Consider the following 22397-nt stretch of genomic DNA (forward strand, 5'->3'; position numbering starts at 1 on the left):
ATGATGAAAGTCTCTCCTGTGATGTAGCATTCCGAGTGAAATTTTCAATCTCTTCACACAGAAAAGCTTCTTTTATCGGAAGAAATTTTTAAAGTTATTTTATACAAATTCTCTCTTTTCTTAGTACTTTTTAAAACAAAGAACAAATGGAACTGTAGATCGTCCAGAATTTTAAACATCTTTTTTATTCTAATATTTAAGTCTACAAAAAGACATTTCTAATAAATTACAAACCGTGTCATTTTCGGGATACAATTATTTGACAGTCATTTATCAATATTTTCTATTTACTGGCATTTCCATAACTTGATTAAAAGTATAATAAACACTATGATGCAGGATTAATAGACTATATACACTTATTACTAATATAAGACTCTTTAATACATTAAATAATAAGTACGTACACAATATTAAACTACATGTGTAGCCTACATTTAAGCACGCGTTAAACTTTCAAATACAAGAGCTGGAACAAAACTGGCAAGGCTCATGAGAAGAAATAATACACGCAGCGAAAACAACTCCGAATGTATGTGGGGTGTATTCCTGATAAAATAACATAGAGCCAGCTAATTTACCACTTCAGGGGTGGCTGCTTGGACACAAAGAATGAGACACTATTCTCGAGTCAGGTAGTACATGCTGTAAAATTTCACAGCCCTTAAACAATAGCCCTCGGTCTTCAGCTTCAACCCTTCTCTATTATTAGTACCGTTAGATCTGCAAACTGGTTACTCCACCTACAAGTCAGAGTTCTTCGTAACTGAAAGACTCAGAAAAGCACTTCACTCATACAATCTTTCTTTAGTGCGTGACGTCACGCTCCCATAGAAACCAAGTGCTGTATGAGAATGGCAGCCCAAATAATTTCACCTCTACAGTATTGAAAGTTCCAATAGACACGCTTGGCGCTCATAACAGTTGACATTATTCTATTCAGCGGACGGTTACAGGTACCATTTATACAACTAAACACTGTTCGTAACGACTGAAAATAAAACTTTTTTTTTATTTAAAAAATACGGTACAGGTAATAACTAGAATTAATTATTAATACGAGATAAAATGTGTTTTACACGTAAATAGATGAAGTGACACTTCACCTACTTCACCTGGTGCAGCTGTTAGTAAGCATAATTTTACGAGCTGAACTAAAGGGAGGGGCTACTCATCCATTAGCACTGGTCAGCTTGATGAGTTAATGACTGAATTTGGTATAATTTTACTCTATCCAATACCTAATTCCCTCTTTACCCTTTCCTATCCAGTCCTCTGACTGAACTCTTACTTTCTTCGACAGCATTAGAGCATTCGAGGCCTAGGGGTTCATTTCACTTTCCTTCCTCCTCTTTCTACTTTTCTGTTCCTAGTGCTGACCTGCTATGGCACTAAAATCGTTCTCCAGTGGCTTAAGGAGGGAAAGCTGGTGATCAACAAGATCTCCCAGCTAGGTCCAATGGATCCGTCGACCAACAGCAGGTGTGGTCCTCCAGAAATTCTGGGGGTTGTATGTGAATGAAGTAGCCACCAAAACGTTAAAATATGGTGTTCACTTAAATCGGCTACAATTTGCCATTTAACACCTCAAAATCTGTGCTTCAGTGGCTAGTCATGATAATATCTTTGAAAAATATTGGAGTGCAAGAGGTCAAATGACTTTATTGTCAAACGCCTGGCATTAGAAAACAACAATTTTGCTTAACGAATATTAAATTAACAGTCTGTTTATTTTTAACGCTTTGTTAACATATTTTCCATTTGTTCAACATAATTTTGTTTAAGATAACCAACAATTAACTATAATGTCTGTTAGCACTATTTTAACTACCGGTACTCAACAGCAGTTGGTAATGATTCTACACATGTAAGACAATTTTTGATTGGCTAAAATTAATCTTTAAATTCTATATGATAGAGTGAGTCATGAAACTTGCATAAAATGACAACCTGTTATAGTAGGTCACGCTCCATACACAAACAGTTGACAAATGAAAGTTGTAGGTGACGTGCTGAATAATAATTACAAAGTAAGGTTATATTTCCTCATTGTTATTATGGATACGAAATACGAAAGAAATATATATATATATATATATATATATATATACTGATAAATTTAAACAGTCCAAAGTATTTTTTAAATGTTATATTACCAGTCATATGCTAAACATTCCCTACAGAGAGACACAAAATATTAATTTAGCAACTTCTGTTCGAACAGCTGTGGAGACATCGGCCATATTTAACTAACGAGTTAAATGGCGGAAATCCTACATAACACACTGTTAACAATCTGTTAAACCAAACTGGTGTTGAAAAAATAATTTTATTAATTAACAAACTGTTTAGAGTTTAACAGTCGTTAAATTTTCTAACAATACTTGGAAAAACCGGCCATTAGAGTTGTAATGGCTAGGAATGCTTGCTCTAGGGCACAAAATAAAAGTCCTCAAAATATATTATATACAAACACTGTTCTAAAACTCTGTACAGTATTGGCTTGCACATCCAGTCGTTTGTTATTGTTACTATCATATATGTAATCGTCTGATAGATAAAACCTACAGTTGATTAATGCAAATGTTTAAAGTTTAAAGACCCTTATCTGTAGGAGACAGCCACTAGTAACGGTCTATCTGTGACAGTGACTTTGCTAATTTTAATTTCGATCTTCTAGCTAAAATCATCATAAACAGCTTCAAATTGAAGTAAAATAGTTCAGATGCATCTGAAATCTCTGGAAGGAAGAGGAATTTTTGCTCTGCCTTTCATCCTCTCTCCCAATCCACGTATTCATAAATTAATCTTACTATCCATTTGTGACAAACTTATGCATATGTTTTTTGAAATCGTAAGATAAAATTTTAGAATGAAAAACTGAACCACTGACAAGCATGTTTTGATATTAACATGTTATTAAGTTATTTAATATGCTTACCTTTAATCCTATATGTGTGATCCATCGTATTACGCGTTCATTGGACCATACCAATACATCTATAAGATCATTTTCTGCACCTTTCCTTCTTTCTTCTAGTTGCTTACGATCATAGTTGAGTCTTTTGAGACATGAAATACCATACTGTAGGCTTGTCCTAAAAGAAAATTAAAATTTAGCTACTAAAATGTGTGTCTTAATATATAATTTCAATTTCGTGAATACAATGTGATGGAGCGTTATAGTAAAACCCCGATTATCCGTCACCCTATTAACCGATTGGTGGTTTATCCGACTGTCTTTGTCTCATTGATTAAAGTTCTCGTTAACACTTTGTTAAAAACATAAAATTTACTCTGTCACACGTTAAAAGTGTTAAAATTGTTTAAAAAGGTATTTACCTTCGACAGACGGCCCGTTTCGACGCTATTTGTCATCGTGTCTCTTGAACCACTGCTGATTTTGCAGATCACATTATCGACAATAATCATGACTACAATAATATAGAAACAGATATGGAAATTTTACACATCACACCAAAGAGTTCACAGCTAAATATCCTAGAACAGTACGAAATATATAAGAATACAATAGCACACCCACATTACATACTTAATACGCAACTACAGTTCAATACGCCTCCTGCCTAAGGTTTTTCCGTGGTTTTCCTAAGGCGCTAAGACAAATGTCGGGATGAGCCCTAAAAGAAATGGGCCACGGACCTGCACTCATATCCCCATTAATCTCCCTAATTACTTTAAATTAATCAACTAATTACATCTCTCCCCCTCTTCGTAATTGAGCCATCATATAGCCAAATGGCTTGTCTCAAAATTGAGACGATTCAACAAGGCTCATGACAACAATCACCTCCTACATAATAGCCAAATTGGCTAGTCTCTTATACATGAGACAACTCATCTCGCCTAAGGTATTCCGTGGTTTTCCTCAGGCGTAAGACAAATGTCGGGATGAGCCCTATAAGAAATGGGCCACGGACCTATATGCCCTTCCCCATATATATATTCCACCCTTATTATAAACGATGTATGCCCTAGTTCAGATAATATAAATAGTCTATTAAATATACGAGGTCACTCAATAAGTCGCAAATTGAAAGGACAGGGACCTCTCAAATTGCAGATTAGATTTCACGGCGCTTCTTCCGACGGCCTTCACATGCTTTGTCATCGAACAACAGATGACGGCGTCTTGCCATTCTAACGGCAAACACCAGCCAACACCTCCTCGCCCCGTTCCGTAATCAATTGATCAATGTCAGCCCCCCTCGCGTATGTGGTACCTAAGAGGTTACGTCCAATTTTGGCTTCCCCTTCAAAATTTTCTAGAGCTCCTTCAGGGGAGCAGCGTAACCCGGAGTGAGACTAGTGGCCAACAGGCTTGGAGCTCACATATTTAGTTTTGTACAGCCCCCAACCCACTTGCAAGGACGCGTTTTGCGTACCTTTTAAATTTTCCTCCCAATTCTCCTTCGATTTTTCGATTTTCGATTTCGAATACGCACACATTGTTTGACATCATAATACGTCATAGCATACAGACAGCCAACCCCCACCATAGGAACAACACACCCCCACCCCTACCATCGACAACTGCACATCGCAGAGCCAAAATCAGCAGTGGTTCAAGAGACACTGAAGACGACGACAAATAGCGTCGAAACGGGCCGTCTGTCGAAGGTAAATACCTTTTTAAACAATTTTAACACTTTTAACGTGTGACAGAGTAAATTTTATGTGTCTTTGTCTCTCGTAGAAAACAAAAATATGAAAAACTATATTAATATGAATTTTTTCTACAGAGTGTTTTTACAAACCTTTACTCTTACGCATTATGGCCTACTCTTCGAGTGGCCGTACTGTTTAACTTCTGTACAAAATGTCTTCTATAAGTGTCAAAATAAAACATGTTGTACTACGGAAAAAAGTGCAAGTAATTGAGTGGTTTGGAAAAAGAGAAAATGTGGTTTATCTCACATCACAATATAAGATATGAATTACAACTGTGCGTGATTTAGGCTAATGAAAAACATAATATAAACGGTATAAAATTTGTAAATCTACAACATGAGACCTTTACTATTCCAATCTTTCCAAAGACAGTCGTCATAAGGAGTTTCCTTGGCCATTAAAAACCTGTCGTTGAAAACCAGACTTAAGTAGCCTACAATAAATAATGTTTACTAACTGACTTATCGGAAAATCAAATATAAATTGCAAAAAAATCAGATTTAAATTAGTTAACTTCTGATCCACTATCTAGCATATTAAAAGAAAAGACCATGAAGGAAATTACGAAAATATTTTGTACTTGGTTTATGAAAACTTTTTATGGTATGGATTATCCGATTTTTCGATTAACCGTCCACGCCACCCCCTTTATTACTACGGATAATAGAGGTTCTACTGTACATACTCTGTTAGAAAGAATGCTGCAAAGTAAATGAAAGCAAAATAAAATGACTGACTAAGTTTTATAGTGTGATATAGTTTAACCTTACGTTGTGTGAATTCTAAATTCAACTTTTACTACAATTTATGTCATAGTATACAGTTAGACAAAATTTTATGGATACATTGTGATGGAGAGTGTTGCGAAGTAAAGACAGCAAATATAACGAGTGATTGTGTGAATTTTATAGCATTATGTAGCTTAACTTTACGTTGTGTGAATTTTAAATTGTGTAAACCCAGCAAGTCAAAGTTAAAGTAGAAATAAAGGAATATGTAGCAGAAAAGATAACAATTACAGTATTAAATATTCAATAGGACGAAGCCTGTAACTTGCCCTAATACAGAAAACTTAAACTGCTTGTCACTTTCTACTGATGAAACGGAAATAAATTATTTACTGTATTTGTTTATTTATTTTATATTGAAACCGTAAACTATGCATGTACAGATTCTGACAGACGGATTTTGTTAATGTTAACTTGAGAGCAAGTTACTCACTAGTGCAAAGTCGATTACTGCCTCGGTGACATGGGTAGGTCATATGAGTAGATATACAGGACCAAGTAGCTGTGGACAGTCACCTCCAAAAACTACAGACGTGGACAGATTATTAGCAAAATTGAAGATTTTTATTATATATTTTTACAAAATATGATTCTTCAATTCAGACTGCAGTTGATATTTTTGCGTACTTCCAAATTATTAGCAAAATTGAAGATTTGTATTGTATATTTTTAGAAAATTTGACTCTTCAATTTGGACTACATTTGATATTTTTGCATATTTACAAATTATTAGTAAAATTGAAGATTTTTACTGTATATTTTTACCAAATTCGACTCTTCAATCTGGACTACAGTTCACATTTTGGATATTTCCAAATAATTAGCAAAACTGAAGATTTTTATTTTATATTTTGACAAAATTTGACTCTTCAATTTAGACTGCAGTTGACATTTTTGCATATTTACAAATTTTTAGCAAAATTAAAGATTTTTATTATATATTCTTACAAAAATTGGCTCTTCAATTTAAACTACAGTTGACATTTTTGCATTTTTCTGTCTACTATAATGATAGAAATATGAAAAATTGTCAACTGTAGTGTAAATTGAAAAGTCAAATTTTGTAAACAGAATTATCATAAAAATCGTCAATTTTGTTAATAATTTGTCCACGTCTGTATGTATAAAAAACTACAGGACTATTTATGTTGTCCTTGTGTATGCAGTATATCACTTTGCACAAACCCTATCAAATATATAGAGAGAGGTCCTATGCAGACCGGTCCACTCAAACCTAATAAAATCTGTTGATGGGTGGCAAGGGGTCGTATGCCAGTGTACGGACAGTCCATGCATGCTGCCCTATGCAGACCAGTCCCACTCCACCCTTTACTGTTATTCAAAAATATCATTTAGATTTTGTAACAAGTGCTTCATTTATAAAATAAAAAATAGTTTCAAATAATTGATTAAATGGCGATCTTACTCGTGTTAATTGTGTAAGCATGTGCGGTTTACAGCTGTTTCGGTGCTTTTCACACCATCCTCAGAGCTTACTATATCTCGGCATCATCTCGAACTACGCTGCCTGTTGTGTGGGTGCGTTCAATTGTTGAAAAGTGTTGAAATGTGGTGTCAAATAGTGTGTGTTCTGGAATTGATCTGTGTGTTGAGAATTTGATCAGGGTGTGTTTTAGTGTGTCTGTATATTTCATATTGTTCTAGTGTGTTGAGTTTTTGGGTTGTAGGTGTAGGATTTCCATGTCTGTATTTATGTTATTGTATGTGTGGTTGGCATTAGTTATGTGTTCGGCGTATGTAAATGTATTGTGTCCTCTGGTTATTGCATTAATGTGTTCTTTGTAACGAGTTTGGAATGATCTGTCTGTCTATCCAATGTAGAAACTGTCGCAACTATTGCATGTGAGTTTGAATAGCCTGCGTGGTTGTATTTATTTGTTTGTGTGTTGAGATGTCTTTGTATTGTGTTTTCTGTTCTGTATGCTATGTTGTGTTTCTGTTTTCTGAATCAGGATGCGATCTTGTGTGTGTTTTTTGTTTTCGTATGTTAGTGTGATGTATTTCTTGTGTTTGTGTTGTGTTTTGTGTGTTTTTGTGTTTGTTGAGTTTTTGTTTTGTCTTCCTTATGATGTTGTCTATTATGTTTGGGTTGTAACCATTTTCTTGTGCTATGTATTTGATTGTGTTCACTTCTTCATTGTAGTGTTGTTGCCTCATGGGTATGTTGAGTAATCTGTGTACCATTGTCCTGAATGCAGCATGTTTGTGTTGTGTGGGGTGATTAGATGTGTTGTGTATGTGTGTGGTGGTGGTGGTTGGTTTTCTGTATATTTCGAAGGTGAGTTTGTTGTCAACTTCTGTTATGGTGATGTCTAGGAAATTTATGGAGTTATTGTTTTCGAGTTCCAGTGTGTATTGGAGTTTTGAGTGTATTTTGTTTATGTATTGGTGTAGTTTGTGTATTTGTCGTTTGTTTCCTTTGTATAGTATGAGTATGTCGTCTACGTATCTGTGCCAGTATATTATGTTGTCTGCATATTTATTGTGTTCATTGTTGAGTATGTATGTTTGTTCTATTAGTATATGTATAGTAGGTTCTGAGGATGGTGTGAAAAGCACCGAAACAGCTGTAAACCGCACATGCTTACACAATTAACACGAGTAAGATCGCCATTTAATCAATTATTTATATTCAAGTGTTAAAAGTGGTGTACGAGAGACTCAACATGGAAAATAGTTTCATTTATAGTTTTAATATAGGGTGAGTCAGAAGGAAAGGTACATGGCGTGAGAGGTGATAATATTGGTGATTCTAAACAGAAAGGTTTCTATGAACATATGCCCTGTTCTTAACAGTATCTGACATACAGCTGTTTGAAAATCACGGGCGACAGTCTCATGTCTTTCATCAGCAGTCACATGCAAATGCAACCAAAATTATTACATTAGGTTGTAGTAGGATCAATGTAATGTATCCTGGGCGTTGGAGTAATTTCTTGGCCACCGCGGTCACACGACTTTACTGCATTGTATTACTGTATGTGGGGTTGGCTTAAGAGCGAAGACTACAAGCGCAAAGTGGAAAAAAGGGAGAAACTTCTCGCTCGCATTTCACATGCTTGTGCTCAAGTAAAGGAATGTCCGAATCAGCTCAGATCAGCAACACAGCAGCTGTTTACAAGAGCTGCAAAGTGGAATGAAGTTGATGGTGGATTTTTTGAACAGAAAGGTACACCAAGTACACAATTAAACAGGACATAAGATAACAAGTCCACACCTGTGGAGTAACGGTCAGCGCGTCTGGCCGCGAAACCAGGTGGCCCGGGTTCGAATCCCGGTTGGGGCAAGTTACCTGGTTGAGGTTTTTTCCGGGGTTTTCCCTCAACACAATACGAGCAAATGCTGGGTAACTTTCGGTGCTGGACCCCGGACTCATTTCACCGGCATTATCACCTTCATTTCATTCAGACGCTAAATAACTTAGATGTTGATACAGCGTCGTAAAATAACCCAATAACCTTAACCATAAGATAACAATTTTTAATTTACTACTATCTGCATTTTTCCTGTTCCTCATTGTTTCCATTAGTTTTTTCCGAAACCATCAAGAAACAGGACATATGTTCATATAAACTTTATTGTTCAGAATCACCAATATTATTACCCCTCAAACCATGTACCTTTCGTTCTGACTCACCCTGTATATTTGGAATTCGTGCAATTTTTTCCTTGTACTGATTATTTAATATATACATAATAGCAGAAAAAAAAGCCAAAATAAAAACTGGCCCTACCATCTCAAAATGTGCGGAAGCATGTTTTTTCTCTACTGAACTCTTTCGTATATCTACCCAGTTAAAAAAGGCATTTTGCATAACTCCTGGGCTCTAATAAGTATGAATATATATCAATCCAGTATTACCTATGGAAACTATCAACCATTTTGAGCTGTCCACGTAAGTCTTTCTTGTTAAGATGATCTAGCATTCTAGCATCAACCAGACACTCCATGAAGGTCGTTCTGTACTGAGGCAAGCCTAGTGATGGTAGCCAAGCATTGCCAATCCATTCATGGTTCATATCACCAAATGCCAATGTGGTACGAGATGTCTTAGGTGCTGAAGGACTCGTCAATGATACCATTTCTTGGATTGCTAACCTCAGTTTTAACCGATGTAATGGATTGCTGAAAACAGAGGGAACATACACACGCTATAAAATTAAATGGTTTGAGTATGCTAATTCGAAAGCATTATGTTAATTTCTATTGTTTAACAAAAATCTGGTAAGGTGAGTTGGGGTAAGTGCATTTCTGGGGCAAGTGCAACTTCAGTCCATATCTCTGTAGTTCATTTGAGATTCGTCCTGCCATCTCGGGGAATTTTACTCCCTGAACACAGTTTTTTGCCGAAATATATAACTTATAAAAAAATTGATAAAATAAAATTTGAAACGTGCATTTGTAGCTCAAAAAACAGGAATACGCACTTGCTCCTTGATCATGTTCTATCCATTACAACGGAAAGTTACAGCTTGGAGATGCTCTTGCCCCATATCACAGGGTAACTGCAGACCCTCAACATTATAATGGTATTTATTTGTTTCATAAAACATGCTTTAACAATTTATGCAACTGACAAGATGAAAATACACAGAATTAACCACTTAATATACCAATAAAATCTTATTTTAAAATTACAAAGGGCTCAGGTATTACTATGCACCAAAGTTGAACTTTCATACGAGGGGGATCCAGGAAATAACGACCGTTCACGCATACCCGCCGCGCAGCTGACTCCCCTTCCTTGTTTGAAGGTCAACTGGCTTCCTTAACATGTGCTCTCATAATGTTGTGAGTACTGGTTGCAACAAGTCGCCATTGTGCATTTTGTGTTACTTCAAAATGAACGACGTGATTGATAATCCCGCCGACTGTGAGGTGAGGAGTGTGATTCGATTTTTGAATGCCCGACATTTGAAACCTGCAGAAATTTACCGGCAATTGAAAGAAGTGTATGGTGATACTGTAATGAATGAAAGAAATGTGAGAAAATGGTGCGAAATGTTCAACAATGGGCGAACAAATGTCCACGATGAAACTCGACCCGGACGCCCATCACTCATCACAGAAGACCTGAAGACTAAAGTGAACGACAGAATCTTGCAAGACAGGCGCACATCACTCGACGAATTGCATATTGCCTTTCCTGACATTTCTCGTTCTTTGCTTGGTGAAATTGTGTCGCAACATCTTGGCTACCACAAAATCTGTGCCCGCCCGCACACTGCTGCTTCAACTCGAGAATTACTGGATCAATTCGGTTGGGAAATCTTTGATCATCCGCCCTATAGTCCAGACCTTGCTCCTAGCGATTTTCACCTTTTCACTAAGCTGAAAGACTTTCTGGGCGGTACGCGTTTTGGAAGTGATGAAGAGTTGAAGAAGACAGTGAACACCTGGCTTAATGAACTGGCGGCAGAGGAGTATAACACGGGAATTCTAAAGTAAGTGAACAGATACGACAAATGTTTAAATGTAGGTGGTGATTATGTAGAGAAGTAAAGGAAGCTTCAGTTATGTAACAGACTTTGTTTTTTCAAATAAATATATATTTTTTAATTATTACAACAAAACGGTCGTTATTTCCTGGATCCCCCTCGTATTTAGAGGATGCACTTACCCCAACTTACCTTACCTACATTCACGTTTTGAGTACAGTAGGTAATATTTACTATATTTCGTGCATTAACACCACAGGTTAACCTACTCAGTGGGGCCGTTACATGCGACTTCAATCCATCCCCTTTATTCATTTGAAGTGGAAGTAGACCCAGCCTTTGAACTATTAGAGGAAGTGTTACAAATATGAAATAATGTGATATACGACCTGAGACATGTTGTATTCTAGCAGAAGCCTTCTACATTACTACACACTGATACTCTCTTTCACGGAAATGTGTTAGTTTGCAGTTAGAAGCTGTACTGTTGAAACATCTATCATTATTGCATTTTCGAGGAAAGTGAAAATTTTGGCAGTAAGTTCTTTTATTGAATATACATTGTTATTCTTCAGTGTTAGAAATATTAAATTAAATTAAATTATGTTTTATTTAACGGCGCTCGCAACTATCGAGGTTATATCAGTGTTGCCGATGTGCTGGAATTTTGTCCAGCAGGAGTTCTTTTATGTGCAGTAAATCTACTGACATGAACCTGTCACATTTAAGCACACTTAAACGTCATCAACCTGGGCCGGAATCGAACCCGCAACCTCGATCACAGAAGGCCAGCACTATAATCACACTATGAACAGAGGTGCACTCATTACGAGTGACTAAGTGGCCGGGATCCGACAGAACAAGGCGCTGTCTTGAATCACAAAGTGATTACTTATGCTTATCATATTACTATGATGTACTAAAGTTACAGTTTTCCAAGAATTGTACCCCTGTCACTTTTCCACTGAGCCTCATAATTAAATTACAATATTGATGGTTAATTTGTTTGAAGTCTGCTCTTCATTTAATTCCAGTAAAATAAGTAATTCTGAAAGATACTTCATGAATAATGTGATGTAAAAGGAATCTGATGATAAGTGACATGATTTTCAGTACTACATAAATACACAATTGGAAACAACTTTCTTATATACCGTATGTTCATTATTGAAATATTAATAATACTGGGTGTTCAGTTCAAAGTGTGTCATGCCTCGCTGTATGCCGTCATGTGGCTAGCCGATGAGCCTAGAAAATTCAATCTTCCTACATTTCCGCAAAGGTGTATTACCTAGGAGGCAGAGAAGTTGCCTAGCAAGTACGGCGTTCATTCTGAAGAGTACGTACCGATACGTATGGTAACGCCGGTAGTGGCAGGAATGTGAACTGTTTGGAAATACGTACTGTCGGGATATGGGGAGAGGGTTAAGACGATTACTTACGTATTTGTTGACATTAACTTCGACGGTCAACATGGACAAGGAGCATTTGATTTGTGTTGTGGAATGTTACCGTACGCAACCGATGATAACAAATACCCTGCGTACGACTTGCCGGCACAAAACACAGTTCGAAAGAGGTTATGGTAGCACTCAGACCGTACAGACCGCCATCTGTTGCTACGACATTCAAGTTATACCGTACACTTTCTCAAGTTCAGATTGAAGAACGCCTTGAATAATAGGCAACTTCTCTAACATATAAGCTGAAACTCGCTTCAAATCGGTGACTCAACAACAGTGATGTCATGACACACTTTGAAATGAACACCCAGTATATATGCCATACTGCAGAACAAATCTCGTAAGTAATAAATTAATCTGAGTAAAACTGAAATTGATAAGAAGTGAACACATATAAAACAGAGAACAAATTTTGTGAATTGATCATATTTTCGGAAGAGTGACTGTCAGACACAAGAATAGCAAGTGCTACGTCAACTGAAATGCAACAAAATATTTTCAAGTAAATATAGTTATCGGACTGCCTTGGAGTTCAGGAAAAAGGGGGATGAAAATGTTAAAAAAATAGATAAATATAAAATCACGCAGTACTAACAGAAAATATTATGCACATGTATATTCTCTGCTTCAGACATTTCAAATCAGTGAAGTGATATGCATTGGAAACACAAACTATCTCTCACCTAATACCGATCTCCCTCTGTATCTCCGTATCACTAAGAGCACTCATGATGGCTCCTGATTTGACGTTGGCACGACATGCTGCAACATACCAGGCAGGCATTCCTACCCAGAGTTCAAGCCAAGCTACGATGGTTGGTCCATTCCACAAAGCAAATGGAGTTCCTGCCTTCATTGCTTCTGCTAGCAATTCATGCCTGTAAACAGATATTACATGTAAATTACAACACTCCAAAGTTATTGCATGATTAAATATCTATACTAATGTAAAAAATTATATACACCTCAAATACAATGCAGGGGCGAATGCTGGTCGCGAAAGTTAGGCTTGCTCTTTTATTGATGGGGGAAGATGGGAGGATATAATTCATCTGGCTTGCAGACTTTTCGTGTCTTGTAATAGACAATGTTAAAGTAGAATAACTCTTCTCGGGTTCTCAGCCAGGTGAGTTGGAGATTAGCTTCCAAGCTTTCGACGGCTAGCTCTGCCATCTTTTTCAGGGACGAAGTGATGTGGGATCACGTCTAGCCGGTATATATGCAAAAGTAGGGCTTCCCGCTGCGGGCCAATCAGGAGCTAGTTCCTAGTCCCGACCGTCAGGCGCATTCTGGTTGGTGGACACGGCAGCCAATCAGGAGCTACTGCTGGTCCCGACTGTCTGCCGTGTGCTGGTGGTCTAAGCGTATTGATGGCAGGTTTCCATGCTGTACTCAGCTGTAGACCCCCGTCTCTGTTGAAATTATTGCCATCTAGCTGGATTTCGATGGCTTCCTTGATAACTAAGTCCCAGTAACCTGATGTCTTGTCCAAGATGGTGGTGGCGCTGAAATCTATCTTGTGTCCACCAACCAGAATGCGCCTGGCGGTCGGGACTAGGAACTAGCTCCTGATTGGCCCGCAGCGGGAAGCCCTACTTTTGCATATATACCGGCTAGACGTGGTCCCACATCACTTCGTCCCTGAAGAAGATGGCAGAGCTAGCCGTCGAAAGCTTGGAAGCTAATCTCCAACTCACCTGGCTGAGAACCCGAGAAGAGTTATTCTACATCAAACGCCGGGAAAGCCTCAAGTCATACAATGTTAAAGTATTTAAATTGCCAAAGCCACTTTCACACCATACGCTGTTATCTGTAGAAAATAACAAACACGGCCAACAAAACAGTTTATTCAGTTTTTTTCGACCCTGCCAACCAATGCGTATTGTTGTATTGAGATGTACTGAACGAGCGCACATATTCTCTATTTTTCTCCTTATGGTCTGCCGTTCTTTATAATGTTGGTCTTCTCTTGAATAGTCCTCCGGGAAAATGGATTTGATAATAAAGTTTCAATAACACACATTTCCGAACTCATTGCAACACTTCAAATTAACGTTTAAGAACTAATAATACATGCAGCAGCTAACATATGCATTCCGCTCATAAAATTACATTACACTCGCAAATCACAGCACATTCACTGGTAAAAACTGCTGCCAATCAGTGTTGCCAACTCGATTCTTAAACATCCGCTGTGAAGCCTTACAGAAACTGCTAAATTGCTATATTGTCAATGTCAAATTATATTATTTTGCCGCTGTGAGTGCTAAAAATACCCGCTAAATCCCTAGATCAGCAATACAAGTTTCATAAATTTTACCCGCTAAACCAACACCGAAAAACGCTAGATCTAGCGGGAAAACCGCTCAATTGGCAACACTGCTGCTATCTGTGTAACGTTAAATAGTTGTTTGGTGTAGCTCTCGGACCAGAGCTTCATATACCATATAACAGAAGCATGTGCGACTGGGACGGATTAGGAGGAAGGCACTTGCGCGCGCATCACATTCTCGCTGTTTCTACATCGTTCCTGTAGCTCCGAGATACGAGCAAGCGTTGCGATACTTGCGGTGTGCAACCTGCGGATGGTATTATGCCTAGACAGTATTATAAAAATCAAAAGAAATTTTAATGTACGTAATCCCATTTTGAGAAATACACATTCTACGAAAATATTGGACTTGCGCAGCAAGCATAGCATGCCCTGAGAAATCGCCCCTGATACAATGGGAAGTAGAATGTATCATTGCTGAATTTGGCTTCCAGACTTAGCTTCCTGTAAAGCTGATGTGAATAATATTAAAGGAAAAAACTGTTCCAGGATCGTGTATCGAACCCAGGACCTTTGGCTAAGCGTGCTAATGCTCTACCACTGAGCTATCCAAGGACGATACCGTAAAACAGGGTGACTTGATATGCTGGGGGGACTTTACACGCTTTGTAGGTTGATGTTTCTGTTCTGAAACATCAATTTACAAAACATATCAAGTCCCCCCCAACGTATCAAGTCACCCCGTTTTACGGTACACAATCTTGGTCCAATTCTTATTATCTGTAAGCTAATTGTTCGTTCTCTTATTTTTCTCATTGTCTTTTATTGCTTCGAAAAGTATGGTATTGACTGATTACAAGTAAAATCTTTCATCATGTAGTACAGCTGACGCCAGCATTTTTGGCTGTGTCCTAGAGTATAGTGCGCAGTTTGTGAGCATGTTGCTAATGCAGCTGAGAATGGTACCACTTCATATACATGTCACATCTGCCATTTGTCAAACACAGTTGTCAGACTGACTATGCTGAAGTTAAGACACTAGCACTTAACGTTCCCATTACTTATTTCACATGCCAAAAACGGTGACGTGGACTGTAGTGGTAACAGAAGAAAGTTGTACTTTCTATATGCCTATTGCTAAATGAGATTTATAAGGTAAATATAAATAAAATGTACATGCACACGCACACACAAATGCAAAAACAAAAGACAGCAAATTAAAAAAAAAATAGAATCTCATAACGAGAATGTAAATTTTATGACTTGTTAGTCTACTGAAATCATGCTTACTTTTTCTTCTTTCTTCTATCAAAATCTCCCTTTTGTCCAAGTCCACCACTGAGACTAAGACTATCAGCACCACTCATATCACCATCACCATAAGATGACGTCATCACAGCTGGGTCACCAGGTGCTACACCCATCATGGATGGTTCTTTCGATTTACCCTGCAAAAGGGGAGCCTGAATGAAAACTAAAGACGTTAGAGACTATTCAAACAGAAAAAAAAACTGTCTGTAAAGATAAATCTTAATAATTATGGCATGAGTGAATGTTTGTTTCACGAGTCTCATAATAAGATTATCCACGAGTTGGATACAACACGTTACGGCATCTTAGCATTATAAATTGTAGAAAATAAATTACGAAATAATTCGTCATCCACAGCTAACAAAGTCTTCATATATTATGTTCGTAACGATTAGTTGCGCCTCGTATTGGATTGAATAAAGAGAAATGGATGACCTTGCAAGTATTACAAGCTCTAGTTATACCACAGTCTAGTACATACAGTCACGAAGCTTGAGTTTATGAGTGTACTGGGAACAATAGACTGTGCAGGTACTATTTCGCATTGTCTGTAATGAGGCGATAGTAGCGATCCTAGTGGTTAGCAACTATCTATGTATGCATATATACTACATATTGAGCTTCATGACTGTATATACTAGACTGTGGTTATACCTTAGGTATCAAATTTTATGCTACAAATGTTCCTTTATTTTATAAATATAGTTTCCCTCAACCACAGAACTGTTTTATGTGATATTACAAAAGTGATACAAAATTGTTAAAGATTGAAAATAATAGTTATTTATGGTACTTGTGAGATAAGTGCATCTTTATTGTGCGAGTGGAAAGATTTAAGCACGAGTGTCTTATCCACGCCCCATGGGAACGAATTTCCGAGTGTCTTGTCTATGTCCCACGGGAACAAAGTTCCGAGTGTGTCTTGTCCATGTCCCACGGGAACGAATTTCCGAGTTTCTTGTCCATGTCCCACAGGAACGAATTTCCGAGTGTCTTGTCCATGTCCCACGGGAACGAATTTCCGAGTTTCTTGTCCATGTCCCACAGGAACGAATTTCCGAGTGTCTTGTCCATGTCCCATGGGAACGAATTTCCGAGTGTCTTGTCCATGTCTCACGGGAACGAATTTCCGAGTGTCTTGTCCATGTCTCACAGGAACGAATTTCCGAGTATCTTGTCCATGTCTCACAGGAACGAATTTCCGAGTGTCTTGTCCATGTCTCACAGGAACGAATTTCCGAGGTCTTGTCCATGTCCCACAGGAACGAATTTCCGAGTGTCTTGTCCATGTCCCACAGGAACGAATTTCCGAGTGTCTTGTCCATGTCCCACAGGAACGAATTTCCGAGTGTCTTGTCCATGTCTCACAGGAACGAATTTCCGAGTGTCTTGTCCATGTCCCATGGGAACGAATTTCCGAGTGTCTTCTCCATGTCTCACGGGAACGAATTTCCGAGTGTCTTGTCCATGTCTCACAGGAACGAATTTCCGAGTGTCTTGTCCATGTCTCACAGGAACGAATTTCCGAGTGTCTTGTCCATGTCCCACAGGAACGAATTTCCGAGTGTCTTGTCCATGTCCCACAGGAACGAATTTCCGAGTGTCTTGTCCATGTCTCACAGGAACGAATTTCCGAGTGCCTTGTCCATGTCCCACAGGAACGAATTTCCGAGCATCTTGTCCATGTCCCACAGGAACAAATTTCCGAGTGTCTTGTTCATATCCCACAGGAACGAATTTCCGAGTGTCTTGTCCATGTCTAACAGGAACGAATTTCCGAGTGTCTTGTCCATGTCTAACAGGAACGAATTTCCGAGTGTCTTGTCCATTTCCCACAGGAACGAATTTCCGAGTGTCTTGTCCATGTCCCACAGGAACGAATTTCCGAGTGTCTTGTCCATGTCTCACAGGAACGAATTTCCGAGTCTCTTGTCTATGCCCGAAGGGAACGAATTTCCGAGTGTCTGTGTCTAAGAATTTACATATAAAAGGAAACTTCTTCTCCCTCTCCTCGTCTACCCATAATTCTTTGCTGCTGTGACGTAAGGAAATACAAGGAATGCCAAATTGAAAAGATAGTGCTCATGGACAGACTCTCTAAAATTCAAAATGAGTTGGTCTTTGTGGTTCACAAAGGGCCTTGCAAACAGTGTCCTGTTTTTTATTGCTAACAAAATGAAAATTATATACATCACCTGAACACAAAATATATTTGATGTAAACTAGCATCTCGGTTGTCTAACGCACCTTCTCTTTCTTGCTGAAGAATCTACCCAGCTGCGACTTGATACCCTTCTTCTTCTGTGCAGCAGCGGCGGCGGCGGCAGCGGCTGCAGCTGAGGCACTGGCAGTCGTGGGGGCGGGGGTGCTGGCAGCATTCTTGTGCAATGAATCTTGACTGCTGTGGCGAGAAGACAGAGGAGAGGGGGGTGTGGAGTAACCTCCGGGCCTGCACCAACATACACACACAACACTAACTAATTTCTACTCTACGTCACGCCATATGCACCTCGAGCAGCAGCAAACATGGATACAGCAATGCCAGGAGAAGCTTGCATGGACTCTGATTGTTACATCACCATTCTAAAACTTGTAATGTTGTACATTTAAAATTGTACTGCTATTATACATTTTGATCATACAGTGTGGACCATTTAAGTTGATACTGTACAATATCTCCAAAACTAAGCTTTGTAGAAATAAATGTCTTGAATAAAAGTTCCTTGATATTATGGGGGAAAGTAAATGCCATTTGTCGTGTTTTATTTGGAGGACGTTGTAATGGCTATTTTAGAGTCAATTTAATTTTTTTATGTTGTTTTCTCATTTCCTCATAAAAAACTAAACAACTTTTGTATGAAGCATTTTGCAATAATTGTTCTTACACCAATGTAAATAACAACAAAAATTATGAATGGCTGTGTATGAAGAGCGCAATGAATGGTTGGACCCATTCGAAACAGTCCAGCATCACAGTAGGCGAGGAGGCAATGAGGCATTGTGTCCGTTGTTTCGTAACCATTTGTGGACCATTTAAGTTGATACTGTACAATATCTCCAAAACTAAGCATTGTAGAAAGAAATGTCTTGGAAAGTACACAAGAATAGCTTGTTCCACATCTCTCCTAGATTACCCTTAAATGAGAATCATTTCCACTTTTTCTTGTTGAAAAATTAGGTCCATTTCAACCCACAGACAACCGAGTACACTTCAAATGTTAACGACTGGCATGGAACTGATGGTTGTTACTCAGTAATCCCTAATTGTAGGTACGTACTACCAGTGGATCCACCTGGACTCGAAGGCGACTGCAAGTACACTAACGACAGATACAAGGAAACCGTCCTACCGTGGAAAGTAAACAAAACAACAGACACAATGTCTCTTTGCCTACTGTGATGCTGCACTGTTTCGAATGGGTCCAACCATTCATTGCGCTCTTCCTACACAGCCATTCATAATTTTTGTTGTTATTTACGTTGGTGTAAGAACAATTATTGCAAAGTGCTTCATACAAAAGTTGTTTAGTTTTTTATGAGGAATGAGAAAACAACATAAAAAATGTAGGTTCCTATTTAAAAAAATTAAATTGACCCTAAAATAGCCATCACAACATCCTCCAAATAAAACACTTACTTTCCCCCATAATATCAAGCAACTTTTATTCAAGACATTTCTACAACGCTTAGTTTTGGAGATATTGTACAGTATCAACTTAAATGGTTCACCCTATATATCATATTTTAATGATGGCCTACTCATGACTGACAATTCCAAAAAGCATAGGAGAGATAAGGAATGAAGATTTTTGAAATTATTATACACTATTATTTGATTTGAAGAACTGAGAAATCTACGAAGTATAGAGAGAATATCGAATTAATTTCCAGATTATCAAAAATGAAGTGAAAGTGAAATTCACTAAACATTCTATCTAAATATATATAACAAATCACATCTACTGGATACTTCTTTCAATGTAATATGCACAAAAATTAAAATAAACTATAAAAAGTACATAATTGATTAAATGGCGACGTTACTCGTGTTAATTATGTAAGCATGTGTGGCTTACAGCTGTTTCGGTGCTACTTGACACCATCCTCAGAGCCTTCTGTGTCTCGGCGTCATCTCAACTTCGCTGCCTGTTGTGTGGGTGCGTTTGTGTGATGAAGAGTTGTGTCAAATAGTGTGTGTGTTCTGAAATTGATCTGTGTGTTGAGAATTTGATTAGGGTGTGTTTTAGTGTGTCTGTATATTTCATATTGTTCTAGTGTGTTGAGTTTTTGGTTTTTGGGTTGTAAGTGTAGGATTTCCATGTCTGTATTTATATTACTGTATGTGTGGTTAGCATTAGTTATGTGTTCGGCATATGTAGATGTATTGTGTCCTCTGGTTATTGCTTTAATGTGTTCTTTGTATCGAGTTTGGAATGATCTGTCTGTCTGTCTGTCTGTCCAATGTAGAAACTGTTGCAACTATTGCATGTGAGTTTGTATATGCCTGTGTGGTTGTATTTATTTGTTTGTGTTGTTTGTGTGTTGAGTTGTTTTTTGGTGTGTTAACATGCTTACATAATTAACACGAGTAAGATCGCCATTTAATCAATTATTTATATTCAAGTGTTAAAAGTAGTGTACGAAAGATTCAACATGGATTGAAAAAATTGTTAGTTTAATTATTTCTGTAAGAAAAAGTTGCGATAAATTCTACTTAAAAAACGAGATAGTTGTTGAGTAAAAATATGGTATATGCTTTCTTATTCATGGCATTAAAACTTCTGACCACATTTGTTTAGTTATGTATTAGAATTGCAACATTCGGTGATCTAGCAATATACTTGTTATTGGATGTGAAGTTCGCAGATTGAAAGAACCTGAGGAGCTGAGTGTTTATGAAGTCATAAAACTTCTTAGAATGACTTCTATACTAAGAGAAAACAAAATCTTTCATATAATAAATTTAAAGAAATATTATTGATTGGCTGATCACTGTCTCACACATTTCCCTGGCTCTGTGGACAGTTGTCTCTGCAGACCAAAATCTTGTTTCTTACTACAGGACAAGATCTCGTGAGATAGTATGGACAAAGCAGGAATCAGAAGAAAAAGTGGGATGTTATAGTCTGCAGTGTAGCCACCACGATAGTCTAGTGGCTAGAACACTGGACTTATAATCCTATGGACCCAGGTTCGATCCCTGACATACTCCTGATTTATAACTTGCGTTGGACAAGCCCATGCTCCAAGTAACAGGGATTTTCTTTGGGAGCTCCGGTTCCCCTGTGGCATCCCAACAAATCTCCATCATCATCTCATCTCATCTTATCGCGGGTGTAATGTAGGCCAGCCAACCTGGGCAACGACTCTGTCGGTAAACTGGTCTACACTGGCTTCATATGGATGAATGACGAAAAGTTAAATACTCGCCATTGGTGAAAAGGAAAGAAAAAGTCTGTAATGATCACGGTGTTTGAGAGATGTAAAAGGCAAATACTATTTTAAGTGACCTATTTTTATTTTTAAGATTTATGTAATGGAGTTTCAGTGATATCTCTTCGTAAGTCCTCATTTTCCTAATGAGTTTTTAAACTCTCAGAAAACCGAGATGAATTATACAAAAAGCGAAAAAGATTCAAAATAAATTACAGTAAAAGATTTCATTTTGAAAATTGAGATTAGACCTGCTATTTTGTCTTAAGTTTAGCAAGTTGTATTCCTTAAAAAATAAATTTAAAACGACAAAAAAAAAAAAAAGTTTCCTTCTGGAAGACAATTCTGATAAAAGTAAGTCTTTCTGTTGCTTATTAACAATCGATTATATTTTTGTTTTCTCCTCAAGAAATGCATGCTAGAAAAAGGAACTATACCGGTAATAATCAAAATATCCATCTTGAATCTTGCGTATACTACTTTTAACACATATATAAATGATGGCTGATTGGCAAACTTACTCGTGTTAAATTACATAAGCAACTGTGGCTTACAGCTGTTTCGGTGCTTCTTCACACCATCCTCAGAGCCTACTAGATCTCGGCGTCATCTCGAACTTCGCTGCCTGTTGTGGAGGTGCATTTGCAAGTTGAAAAGTGTTGAAAAGTGGAGTCAAATAGTGTGTGTGTTCTGAAATTTATATGTAATTTTTTTTTTAATTGGGTTATTTTACGACGCTGTATCAACATCTAGGTTATTTAGCGTCTGAATGATATGAAGGTGATAATGCCGGTGAAATGAGTCCGGGGTCCAGCACCGAAAGTTACCCAGCATTTGCTCGTATTGGGTTGAGGGAAAACCCCGGAAAAAACCTCAACCAGGTAACTTGCCCCGACCGGGATTTGAACCCGGGCCACCTGGTTTCGCAGCCAGACGCGCTGACCGTTACTCCACAGGTGTGGACATTTATATGTATGT

The 22397-nt window shown here is 37.9% G+C and overlaps 1 protein-coding gene across 1 annotated transcript in view; it reads right to left on the reverse strand.

Annotated features, from left to right (window-relative positions):
• Positions 1–22397, reverse strand: part of Liprin-alpha (PTPRF interacting protein alpha) — a 258468-nt gene that overhangs the window by 11589 nt on the left and 224482 nt on the right. Inside the window, exons 19-23 of the mRNA XM_069838691.1 lie at positions 18234–18435; positions 15966–16123; positions 13087–13281; positions 9364–9627; positions 2942–3098 (exon numbers count right to left, since the gene is read on the reverse strand). Coding sequence (XP_069694792.1) covers positions 2942–3098; positions 9364–9627; positions 13087–13281; positions 15966–16123; positions 18234–18435 — 976 coding nt within the window. The remainder of the gene's footprint in view (positions 1–2941; positions 3099–9363; positions 9628–13086; positions 13282–15965; positions 16124–18233; positions 18436–22397) is intronic.

Source organism: Periplaneta americana, chromosome 11, assembly GCF_040183065.1.
Source record: "Periplaneta americana isolate PAMFEO1 chromosome 11, P.americana_PAMFEO1_priV1, whole genome shotgun sequence".
NCBI classification, from domain to species: Eukaryota; Metazoa; Arthropoda; class Insecta; order Blattodea; family Blattidae; genus Periplaneta; species Periplaneta americana.